The 13,349-nt window shown below is 43.8% G+C and overlaps 1 protein-coding gene across 1 annotated transcript in view; it reads right to left on the bottom strand.

Annotated features, from left to right (window-relative positions):
- The window catches only part of LOC119450624 (uncharacterized), a 35,759-nt gene that overhangs the window by 3,722 nt on the left and 18,688 nt on the right, over nt 1-13,349 (bottom strand). The window contains exons 3-4 of the mRNA XM_037714125.2: nt 12,494-12,574; nt 6,724-6,801 (exon numbers count right to left, since the gene is read on the bottom strand). Of these exons, the coding sequence (XP_037570053.1) occupies nt 6,724-6,801; nt 12,494-12,574 (159 nt within the window). The remainder of the gene's footprint in view (nt 1-6,723; nt 6,802-12,493; nt 12,575-13,349) is intronic.

Below are 13,349 nucleotides of genomic sequence, written 5' to 3'. Positions count from 1 at the left end.
TCAGGGGCGGTATAACGTAAAGCTATTCCAAACTCTTTCTTTTACATTTCTGCCACTAGCCCTCCATGACTGGTCAAGAATATTTCGGGCCACCCCTACTTCGCCTGTCTGTCACGCGACAACAGTAGAACCGCGAAAACTACGCATCTAATGTGATGTGTACACACTGATTATGCATGACTTAGCTGCATAACAGAGCGGGAATTATTACCGATTCTGTGCCTTTTTGTCCATTAGCCCTCCGCTATTGGTCCAAATCTTTCGGGCTGCTCAGTTCGCCTGTCTGTCGCACAACGTCACAAATCCATGAAAGCTCAGCACGTAAAAGTGATGTGCACGCACTAAAGACACATTAACATGCCGAACAAAACAGAATTGTTTTCGGAATAGCAGGGGACTGCCCCGTTCCGAAAGTAATAAAGAATGACTGTCCACAGATCACTCTAGCACCGGCTACTCGGAGGTACCGGGGAGGATGGATTGCTCTGCCTATAACCAAAACTTTTGCATTGCAGCGTTACGTAGTCGATCTCTTTCGGCACGTATACACGATATCGCTCTCCCACTCTTCTTCGCTATGGATCCGCTTAACCGGAATGTTAACCTGTTGTACGTCGCCGTGATTTTCGACCAGCCACCGCAAGCTAAGCCAAGAGAAGCGGACCAATCGCAGACGCCGGCACCACCTTTCTCATCCGGGCATCTAATTTCCCTGCGCTAGCTCGGGACCACTAAAACCCTCTACACATCTGGACGCTTCTAGCCTCTTGCAAGCCAATTAAATCAGAAAAACCTCGCAAAGTGGCGAGTGGTATTTGCTTTCAAAGCAAACAAAAGTGTCCTCCTGTAAACGAGGAGAGCATTTGATTGGGCTGTTGAAATAGCGTTGTAGGTCACCGGGGTGGTTATGTAATTTTGACGTCAGGAGATTGAAATAAAATCAGAATGGAATGGTTTTACGTTACATTGGCAGAGGACTATGGGCCAATTCCATTCCAGCACCATTCCGGAATCGCAGGTTCCCATTCCATTCCTATTCCATCTGTCCGCTTGGTGCCAACACCACCACGAGGTCTACGCACTCCGATGCATGAGGTCATGCTACCTGGCTCGACTGCCATAGAATCTAATGCGTATGCTCCCGCGCAAGCAGCAGTGATTTTGACGTCACCGCTTTCGTCACGCCAGGTTTGGCAATGGAAATTTCGGGCCAGGTAGTATGGCGTCATGGATCGGAGTGTAGGCCTTGTGCTATCTAGGTGGTGTTGTTGGTGCCATCAATTTATTTTCAGTCAATTCGGTGTGTTTCATTACTGGAATGAATTCAACTCTGGAGTTGCCACTCCGCCAATCTGGTCACGAAGACGATGGCGATCTATTACGCTTGTCGAGCGAGCAAATGTGACGGCAGTTCTTTGCACAGAGACGTACAGCGCAATTATCGCTGCGCTGGGTTCTGTACCTCTTCTATCACAGTAGGCACATACCAGTTCTGGAGGATTAGCTAAGAAGTGGCACGTATCCAGTGGCTCATACCAAATGATTAAATAAACAAATGAAGTGACTGAATGAAGTGTTCAATATAATGCCTATTCCATAGAGAGGTCAGTGTTCTTTATAGATACCTATAATTCCACCTTATATGTTCAGATTCCACATAGGAATTAATTTTTTCATTGCTCAAAAGAGAGCTGCGTTTGTCAAATAACATTTTAGGTCAGCATAAAGGGATTATTTAAGCCCGTTTCCTGCATGGTACGAGCATTCAGCGCACATATAAACTTCGTATACCTATATCCACAAATATACCCGCCGAGACACTGACCAACCCAGCAGCAGGAAGAGCCACGTAAAACCTGAGAAGCTGGGCAAATAAAGCTTCGCTTTAAAAAGGCACCTTAACTCGCCTGCACTCCCAAGTCCAGCGGACCTCTTCTGCAAGATTTATGATTTGCAATGGTCCAGCAGCCCGGTGTTTTCAACCGACCTGGTCCTGTGGTTCGTGACTACCTGGGTACGAACCACAGTGACTTCAAACCCATCTGGGTGGTCTGGCTGGTCCAGGTGCTTTCAACAGACTATTTCTCGATGACCGGGTGTTCTTAAGCGGCCCGATTGTCTCGGGTGTGCAATACAAGTTTCTGAGCGCCACTGGCTGCTGGTTTGCTGCCTGCTCTATTTCTGTTGCCTTTGCCTGGTCAATGCTACATGTACGGGAAACCTCTAGCCAGACATCGACAGAATCTCTAGGACGTCTCATCTCAGCTCGCAAAACCACAAACTGTAAGCGTTCCCCTGAGCGTACTAGTTATCTGTAAATTGGTTGTGTCATATAGTGATAGCGATTGTGTTGTGTGTATTACCTCTTGCTGGCATGTCGTTTATTGTAACTATCCGGTGCCCAATATTATCAAAATCAGGCGAAGCTGCCAGGATCGGCCATCAACATTCCTTTCACAAAGTCCGGCTTTCCACTGAAACGATTCAACGCTACATAACATGCTGAAGCTAGAAAAGCTAGTCGCTATTGAAAAAGGGTGGCAACTTTTGTACGCAAGCCTCGTTGCTTGGTTTGACGAAAATCGCGCTTAACAGCAACTGCAACGAAAATAGGAAAGAGAAGCAAATGAACTTCCTCACAAGAAAAACAAAACAAAGAATTTGATAATGAGTTTGGAGCTCTATATTTCGAGCTTGCCGAGCTTCGAGCATCAGCAGTTAATAGTAATTTACCTTTGCCAATATATTATCACAAGAGGCAATGTTAGGATCGGAAAGCATCTCAATTCATCAAGACGATTATAGTCTTCCACATGACGGCACAGTTTTGCTTCAATGGCACAAGGCACCTGCCTCACGAAAGCGTCTTCTTGCTGGAAATATGTCAAGTGCCGCTTGAGCTAACTGAAACAAATGTTAAGGATGATCAGCTGGTGAAAGAAAGCAGTCTTTTGCTTCAAAGAACGGCGCCAGGCACTCGGACCTTGACTCCCGGTGACCTATGTTGTCCGAAAGCCAGTGAAAATTGTAAGAAATTATTCCGAGGGTATTCAGCTCGGGACTTGCGGATAAAACCAAAACGTCGTAGAGGTCACGTGCCCAGCTGTAAAGCTAGTCAGTCTGGTTTATGGACTGCGTGATTGCTAATCCTGTACGGCTACAAACCTAGAGGCAGAGAAAGATACGCGTTCACTGTGAAAGTGAAACGGAAGAAAAACACGAAAGCGAATAACTACCGTGCCTTCGAAAAGGAAACACAAAACTGAGTCACGGTGCCCCCAACAGCCTTGAAGATGGTTTCATCTGTATTTGCAAGGACAGGCCTTGAGGCATGCTGAAGAACGCGGGGAGAAGAGAACGTCAATCTCTACAATTTTATTTATTTATTTATTTATTTATTTATTTATTTATTTATTTATTTATTTATTTATTTATTTATTTATTTATTTATTTATTTATTTATTTATTTAATTTATTTAAAATACTTTACAGGCCCATATAAGAGCATTGGGCAAGGGGGGACACAAAGTAAGTGCTTCAGCAGGAGTAATCAATATAAATATTAATACAGGCAGTCACGAGATAAGTAAAAGAAAGTTAAAAAATGTTTGTCTAGGCTAAGCTTTAGACAGCTTAAACACAGTAATATGCTCATACACTCAAAAAATGCAAGAATACAAGTAAGAAAAACAGGGAAGGAAAGCAGGTTAATAGCCACCTTATACAATGTTTCTACAAGAAGCTTTGCAATTCTTTGCGATAGGCGTCACGATTTGTTAAGCACGCAATGTTATCAGGAAGACTTCAATACGGTTATGACACGTGACAGTGCCGATGCGTTAGGTGACAGGGCATTGCCAAATATATATTGAGGATATGTAAAATGCATAAAATAAACGCAAGCTCATTGAAGAACCATGTCACGTGTGGACACCGGGGACGAAAGAGGGCTGGAAAGAAACACAAAATGCGCATGGCAAAGCAGACCGAACGCAATCAACACCATAGATTCTTCTCAAGGATGGCATATATCTCCAATAACTTTTCCACCTCGATTATGACATGCTGTCTGCGAAGGCATACACCGTGGTAGAGAAAGAAGAATCGACAATTGTACCGCAAGAGGGCGTCGTGCATCGCAGAAAAGTTCAAGCTCGGGCAGTCGCAGAAAGCAAACTTGGCTTCTAAAGTTCACGTTCAACTCTTAGTTCAGTTAAGGAGAGCTGTCTGGAGCAGTTTTCAAACTATCCTGTCTGTTGTCTGTGCTCATGTTTCTGTTTCTTCTCTTGAACATTACACAGGCTTGAAAGTTTTGAGGCTGCGTATGTGTTAACATCTGTCTAAACTTTTTGAAGCTTAAGTGCATAAGCTGTTGACCCGCGATATTTCTTGATTATTACTGCCCTAGCAACTTTCTTAAAGTGGTAGCAACTGTCATGAGGTACATGACGATGTCATCGCGATTGTGGCGCAACAGTCGGAACATCAGACAAGGCACATATAAAGCGCCCAAGAGAGCACTCCACGAAGAAGTTCTCCATAAAAAAAAATGCGGGGAGAGCTCATCCAGAACGACTTGCCATGTGTGCGAATAACGGAAACGAGTCATATACAAGGCGTCTACTGCAGACTGGCTCTTTTCTCCAGAAAGAACGCGAGAGAAAAGAAAGTGCGAGAAACAGAGACAGCGAATTGTGTGGAAGTGATGCAAACAAAAAAGACCATGGAGGTTTAAAATAGCAAGAAAGCAATTAGAAAGGAAAATTTAAATAAATTATGGGGTTTTACGTGCCAAAACGCCGTAGTGGCACGCCGTAGTGGGGGACTCAGGAAATTTTGACCACCTAGTGTTCTTTAACGTGCACCTAAAATCTAAGTACATCGGTGTTTTCGCATTTCGCCCCCATCGAAATGCAGCCGCCGTGGCCGGATTCGATACAGCGACCTCGTGCTCAACAGCCCAACACCATAGCCACTGAGCAACAACAGCGGATCAATTAGAAAGGAAATTCTGTACGATCATAGAAAGGGCAGTGCCTTGCTATTTGAAGCCCGAGCTGGTGGCCTAAAGATAAAAAATATCCCGGAGCAAATATTCGCAACAGGATGAAGCCAATTGTCTGCTGCAGCAAAAAAAAAACACTTTTGAAAACTCAACATACTATATTTGAATGCGAAGGTATTCGCCCAGCGAGACCCGTAAATAACGGCCACCTTCCAGAAGTGCTGGGATGTAAAGCAAGTCGAAGCATTAACCGGTTAGCAGTCGAGATGAGCGAGAGACGTTTAGAGTATTGGTGAAGAATAAAAGCAGAGAACAGATCGATAGGGCCGAATTTATCGCTTCCTTCTAGTGCGAGTCGCATGTCAAGGAAGTTTTCGTCAGTTGATTACCGTTTACAGTGTGATCTCGTATGTTGGCTCCAGAGTAAGTGAAAAGTAGCCCTTCAACATTCTTGCATGTAAGCCTAAATAGACAGGAGCCACTTCATGCAAGAAAGAGTAATCAAGGGAGGAGGAATAGACGGAAAGACAGCGAAGCTAGCCTGTTATCAGACCAGCTGGTTACCCCGTGCTCGGAAAAGGGGGTAAGGGGAATAAAAGACAATAGAAATGTTACAAAAACAGAAAATAAGAGCAACAAAAGTAGAATACGACACTGCTTGAAGTCTGTCTCTACGACCAATTCTGCGCAATAAGCGCAAGCAACTGCTTTCAAAGCCTTCTGTGCTGAGGATGGTTCTCTGCCAGAGTCCCAGGACCCTTTCCTCCGACAAAGGGAATTTGTCAAGTCTAACACTCTGAAAAGTTCTTTCCTGGGGCACTGAAGCGGGGACACTCACAGAGAAGGTGGTCGATTGTTTCCTTGCAGTTACAGTTATCGCATGTAGGGCTGTTGGCCATTCCGATACGAAATGAGTAAGCATTCGTGAAGGCCACGCCAAGTCACAAGCGGCACAGAAGCGTCTCCTCAGCTCTAGGTATTCCTGACGGAAGACGGAGCTGTAGATTCGGATCCAAGTTGTGGAGACGAGCGTTGGCAAATTTCGTCGAGTTGCACTCTGCAAGTGTAAGTTGACGTGTCAGCGAAAGAAGCCTTGTAGCTGCGTCTGTTCTGGATAACGAAATAGCTGCACAGTGGAGACCATCATGAGCAGATCGGGCGGCAGAAAAGAGTGCTCCGGAATATCCTTGTATCTTACTGGATGTTGTATCTTGCATATTTATGTCAATCGCTTGCCCATTGAAATTTATCAATTTAATGCACGCCAATGTGGAGAATTTTCACCACATTCAAAACGTTCTTTCGTGGGAAAGAGTTGCAAACCTAATGAACACATTCGAGTTCATTACTTGTTTTTTCTCGTATACTCTAGGTCAGTGCATAGGTTCATGGCTTTTAAAGCGAGTGGCTTAATTTATTTGGCTCTTTCGGCCGTTTTTCAGGTTGGTGGTCGGTGGTGGAACTGGACAAGAAAAGCGTTCGTTCATTTGCGCGCTCTCTCTCTATCTCGCTTGCACTGCCGTGTACCATGCGTTGGGTGCACGTTAAAGAACCCCTGGTGGTCAAAATTAATCCGCAATGCCTCACTATGACGTGCCTCATAATCATATCCTCGTTCTTGCATTTAAAACCCAAGAATTTATATGTAAGAGGATGCCTTCCATGGCTTCTGTATTTGCTATGTAGGCTCCCTCGTATTTGCAAAAAAGGACACTTACCAGGGCGAACACAGCCAGCGACTGTACCAGGATGCTCCAGTGTCGGCGATTCTGCACGTCGAAGCTCTTAGTGCATATCTGGACATTCAAAGAAATGGAACTTGTTGCCAAAAAACTATGCGGTCGGTTTCAAACTTCTTATTTTGACCACGCGTTTGATTCGCACGCGTGGTTCTCTAAGCTCGTGTTTAAAATAAGAATATTACTATGCACGGAAGACACCGTTATTTCAGTAGGCCAAAAAAGGTTGGCAGCATAATGCATCAAGCAATGAATTCGTAGGTGGAATAATGGTCATAGGGTGAGTAAAAGAATCAGCTAGTGAATGAAGAAGTGAATTAACGAGTAGGTTAGCATATCATTTGTTTAGCATGAGGCCCACCATACTGAAGCTTCCAGAAACTTCATTTAACTGGTAACTGTGCGGTTCATTTGTGTAAGGGAAGATTTATGATGTCAGTATTAGTCAAAATATTATGGGAGTAATGCGAACACTGCGAACTTGTATAAAAAGAACTCTCACCAATCTTGGCCTATGTAATTACCAAATTTTTTTTCAGCTGCTATGTTCCCTACAAGCCTGAAGGCAGAAAAAATTATTCCCTCTTTTAAGAAAGGTGACCTCCAATGCATTAATTATTGCCCAATTTGCATTTTACCATTCTGTAGCAATGTAATTGAAAACCTAATCTACAACCGTTTAATGAAATGAAATACTTATCGAAGTTCAACTCATTATCTGATGATCAGTTTGTTTTCTGACAAATCCTCTCAACTGAAATCGCACTAATCACTTTCACTGACAGAGTTAAACTAGCAATAGATGAGGAATGTGTTTATTGATTTAGCTAAGGCGCTTGATAGAACTAATCATGACATGATTTTTGAGAAACTAGATCGCTACGGCATATGTGGACCTCCTTTACAATTTATTCGAAGTTGTCTGTCTTACTGACCGAATCCAGTTTGTTCACCCGGCCACGGCGGCCGCATTTAGATGGGGGCGAAATGGGAAAACACCCGTGTACTTGAATTCAGGCGCACGTTAAAGAAGCCCAGGTGGTCGAAATTTTCCGGAGTCTCCCACTACGGCGTGCCTCATAATCAGATCGTGGTTTTGGCACGTAAAACCCCATAATTTAATTCATTTAGTTTGTTCAGCTATCTGATTGCCTTCCAATGCCAAAAGTCACTAACATAGGCGTTTTCAAGGGATCAATCTCCAAACCCCTCTTTTTCTTATTCACTTTAACGATTTACCGCTCAAATCGAAACATACTAAATGCCTATTTTATGCTGGTGGTACCACAATTTCACCACACATAGGAATTCACTGACGCTTCTAACAATATCCATCGAATTCAAAATGTATGGCACTGCATTCTCCTCGGTTGTCACCAATGATTCTTTCATTAGTGGTCACACCTGAATGGGCACCTCATTCATGCATCTGAGTATGCAAAATTTCTTGGTGTCGTCGTAGATAAACAACCAAAATTTCACATGAACGCTCGCTCACTGACTCAAAAGGTTCTTTTTGGCATGCGTGTTAGAAACACTTGGTCTTAATTTCAAACAGAAATAACTCACTTTTTATATTGTGCGTTCATCTATAGTCGTCTGTCGTATACTGTCTAGGCAATACAGATTGGTCGTATATTGTACACCTTGAATGTTGCAAAAGTAAGTTTGAAGACTTATCACCTTTAACCCATTTGTCATCCCGTTCAGCTCCTATGTTTCGTAACCTGGACATTTCGCCTGCACGCAAACTTTTTTGTCATAAATTACTGATCACGTCTCGTCGTATAAATCATGAATTGTGTATTCCCAGTTTTACTAATAATAGTCTTGAAGATTGAAGTTTATTAAAAATATATACATTTGTTATATACATTCGTTTTGCAATGTGATTGAACAATCAGAGGTCCCAAAGTAAGAACTGTCAGGGGGACCTCCTAACAAAAATTAAACAGAGGATTAGTTCATTGGTCAGCAAACAGTGGCGAAATTGCAGCAAAATATAGAAAAAGTGTGCGAAATAAAAGAGAGTAGAAAAAAAAGTAGGGCAATATAAGTAATAATGACAATTTGCTTCAAACAAAGAAATCAAAAGAAAACAATAAAGTCACAAATCGTTTAACAATTCCATTTTAAGACGTTTACAAAATGAGTGCATTGTGCATGCATTGTGCATGACATTGTGCAAGTCAAAAGGTAGCTTGTTCCACAGAGTTATACATGAAAATCTTGTCGTCATTCGACCATAGTTTGTACGTATTTTGGGTAAAAGTAGATTACGGTTAGTTGAAAACCTTGTGTTGTTAGTATTTACAAGAGTGACATCAGAAAAGCTAGAAATGTATAATTCATGATTTAAAACACGAAACATGATTATAAGAATTTTGTGGCTAACAAGTTTACGCAGAGGCAAAATATTCAGACTGCGAAAAATGAGGGCTGATGGCGATAAAAATAGGTTGAAAGTGATAAGTGTTAAAGCTTGCTTTTGTAAGCGTTCAAGATGACCTATATGCGACCAATACGTATTTCCCCACGATGATAGGCAGTACGACAGATGGCTATGAATAAATGCGTAATATAAGGAAAGAAGGGATTTCGGTTGAAAAGTAAGGCCGTGTTTTGATAATCACATGAATACCGAATGACACTTTTTGAGTTAGGGACTGAGCATGCTCACTGAATTTCAAATGTATATCTAATATTACACCAAGAAATTTTGTGGAAGCAGATGTATGAATGAAGTGTCCATTAAGTGTCACCGCTAATGAAGAGATGTTCGGCAATAACTGTGGGGAATGAAACACCATAAAATTAGTCTTCGATGGATTGATACGTAATGCGTTCGATTCACACCATGAAAGAACGTTATCTAAGTCGATGTTTAGTGAATGTTGTAGTATGAGTGGTTTCACGGTGCGGTAAAAATTGTAGTGTCATCAGCATAGAGAAGAGCATTAGTGTGTTTCAAACGAAGTGGTAAATCATTTATAAGTAACAAAAACAGGAGGGGTCCCAGGATCGATCCCTGGGGAACGCCAACGTTAGTGATCTTTGGAGATGAGAATGAATCATTTATTTGAACAAATTGCGTCCGGTTAGTAAGATAGCTTTTAATCAGCTGTAAGGGAGGTCCAGATATGCCGTAACAGTCAAGTTTATGAAAGAGAATGTTGTGATTAATTGTATCAAAGGCCTTAGTAAAATCAATGAACACAGCTCTAAAAAGTAGGCCTGCATCAATTGCCAATTTAACTCTGTCAGTGAAAGTAATTAGTGCAACCTCTGTTGAAAAACCTGGACGGAAGCCAAATTGGTCATCAGATAATAAGTCATGAGCACTAATAGCACCAGGTTTGCCGGAAACGATAATCTGCTCTACAGTACGTACTAAAGTACGTACTAATTACGGTAGACTGAAAGAAAGATTTTCACGTATATTGCTTTGCAACAAGTTAGAATCTGGTTCAAAATCATGTACATTGAGTTCATTCTCTCGTCGTCCTAAAATTCACTTATGAGACAGCTTATCGCTTAGGTATCTGTGTATTCCTACTTATGTTTTGTTTATTTTAAACAACCAACATAGATTTATTGCTATTTGTTGCCGTAATATTCATAATAATATCTTGTCTAATGCATTTATTGCTCCGCTACATGGCATTGCCTGCAGATTAATGTACTTATACCAGACTACATTTTTTGTTAGGCAGTCCCCCTGACAGTTTTTTTTTTACTTTAAGACTGCACAGTTTATCCTGTTCAAATGTATTTGTAAGTTACGGAATAATAAACTGATGATTATGATGGTGATGAGGATGATGGTATCAAACCACACAATCGTTCTTTTCCGCATTTGCTTGCACCTCTAAGTTTGCGTTATGTTTCCACCTGAAGTGACACTGCGTGAAATTCTGAACCTGCCAACAGAGTGCGCAATGTGCACTTAATTGTGTTTCCCACCCGAAACAGTCAGACTTTTAACAGCAGAGCTGTTAAAAGCTACATGTACTCTGTGACGAGTACATGCAGCCTTGACATGGGACTACCAAAGAAGATCCGGACACGCGAAGAAGAAGCCGCTCATCTTGAAGCGCGTCGCGCGGGCAAGCGATACTCTGCGCGTCGGCGGCGAACCAATTCGGAACTGGTTTTGGCATGTCAAACCCCCAAAAAGAAGAAGAAGCTGTCTAAGCTCTTCGTTGCGCCGCGTAGCACAGACCAGAAACTGCGCCTGGCGATGACGTCGGCACGCGTTGCCTAGTAACTACTTGGCGCAGCTGCGCCTAGCTTCGGCAACCGTTCCTCCGCCAGTCACGCCAGCTGCTACGACCATGCACCTGCTCTTCGCGTCGCCTAGCAACCACCTGGCATAGCTGCTCCCCACTTCGCCTAGGCATGCCATCGTATCGCCGAGCTCTTCACGCCGCCCTTCCCAGCTACCGCCACATGCTTCGCCTAGCCACATCGACACCTCGCGCCCGCCGAGGGATCACGTGACCTCGCCAGAACTCCAGCTCCCGCCAAAGCCTCCTCGCTCCGCCAGCTAGGCGGAGCCAAAAACCGTGACGTCACTGCGCGCCAATAGGGTTCGCGGACTTTGTGGGCTTTGTCTAGCTGTGCCCGGCAAGTGTTGAGGCGGAACTTAGTCGTGACGTCACCGGGAGATAAAAGCTCGGAGCCGCTGCGACGGCGGCAGAGCTCTCGTTGACTCTGAGGCGAGTACATGTAGCCTTGACATGGGACTACCAAAGACGATCCGGACACCCGAAGAAGAAGCCGCCCATCTTACGTAAAGCGCGACGCGCGGCCAAGCGAAAATCTGCGAGTCGGCGGCGAGCCGATTCGGAATACCGTGCCTAGCAACACTTAGCATTTTCTAGCAAAACTTAGCCAAGCCTTGTCAAACCTGGAACAAACTAGGTCGATCACCAGCTCCACTGTTTACTCCAGCCTTGCACCACTAGTGCAACCTGCCCACATTTCTTTTTTTTTTCATATAGCGTAGATATAATTCCTGCGCTCTAACCTGTCCAATAGAGCAGTTTGTGCTTCACAATGCCACACTCAGCTCAGCAAATTTTTACACCAAGGTATAAAAATATTAGGCAACGCGTTTGACTCAACTGCAATAATCGATTCCACTGTACTAAAAAAAGAGAGAGCTGCTCTCAGATCATGTTTGGTGAGAATACTGTGACATACCGGGACCAACAACTCTCGAAAGCGCGCTTGGGAGGCCTAACTTCAGTTCATCAGTAATAAAATGCAAAGGATGTTCGGTTGCGTAACCTAACGCTCCAGGACCTACAGCCCAAACAGTCCCGGTAGAGACGCCGACTAAAGCACCTCAATGGTTATGGAACCACAACGTGCTTGGAAGTCACGTCGCCGGCCTTATATAGTGGAAGCCGACACTCGGCTTTCAACGGAATGGCCGACTTCCGCTGCAATGTCTTGGAGCTTGGGGTTCCCAGAGCATGTATTTTTACGTCTCTCTTGCCACAGAAATGAGGGTTGCTTGATTGATGCCTACCATAACATGACCAGTGAAGTAAAATAAATAAATTAACTGTAGCGGTGGGCTTTTGCTCATCACGTGGAGACAACGTTTGTGACGCCCAAAGTTTGGAAATGTTTCAGTTTCAAATGACAAAGTCGGTCATGTTACAATTTTACCAATGGAGTGTAGACATTTCTATATGTACTGATTCAGGTGAGACAAGTCGACAAAAAAGCGTTCACGCACTCTCTCCTTGATGCAGGCGTCCAGCTGGAGTGCAAGATAGACGACCAGTGCCACGGTCACCAGCGACAGCATGCCCACGTACTGCAAGAGAGAGAGAATGCAATGTGCTCGTTTCCGTACCAATTAAAAAAAAGAAAAGAAAAACGTCATATGAAACAGGAGCTGTTGTGGCTTTTTTTCTGAGCAATGTTCCCATTAGTGTAACACTAAAGAGTGGCGTGAGCGACCACATAAACTAACACAACCGAAGAAAACAGTAACGCGTCATCGAGTTTTTGCGCCCAGATGTTCGACGTCGGTGTGTTTTAGTCTCCAACGCCAAGTCCTCATTCCTGGTCAAACATACCGCAATTACGCAACGCATCCCGCAACACTACAATTCTGCGGTGTTATCCGTATTAGGGTGCATTTATTGGGTGGCACGTACCACTCTCCTTCAGAAGTGCGCTTGCACGCACACGATCACTCTAAGACCATGCTGGCGAAAACTACTTACGAATTTGTCCGGCAGCATGATGCGGAACACTGACTCGGCGACCCCAACTCTTCGCTTTTCTGTGGACATTTGCGGCCTTTACATGGCGCCGCTTCGGGGCGAGTAGCTTTGTTTCTTCGCTACGTGCTGGCAAATTGTCAACCCATTAACACACGCTTGGAATGTTGACTTCGCACAAAAAGCAATGACGGCCTGAATGGCGGATTATTGCTCACGTGCAACAATAGAAGAACATTTTCATGTCACCGCCTAGTTAAAGCGAAAACCTCCCTCGGTCCATAGGGTGGAGGTCCTCTAATACGCAGTTAGCTCATGCGCTGAAAAGCGAGACACATGAGCAACGGTGGCCTCCCTGCTCAT

This window comes from Dermacentor silvarum, chromosome 4 (assembly GCF_013339745.2).
Source record: "Dermacentor silvarum isolate Dsil-2018 chromosome 4, BIME_Dsil_1.4, whole genome shotgun sequence".
NCBI lineage: Eukaryota > Metazoa > Arthropoda > Arachnida > Ixodida > Ixodidae > Dermacentor > Dermacentor silvarum.
This window is presented reverse-complemented; position numbering and strand designations above follow the sequence as displayed.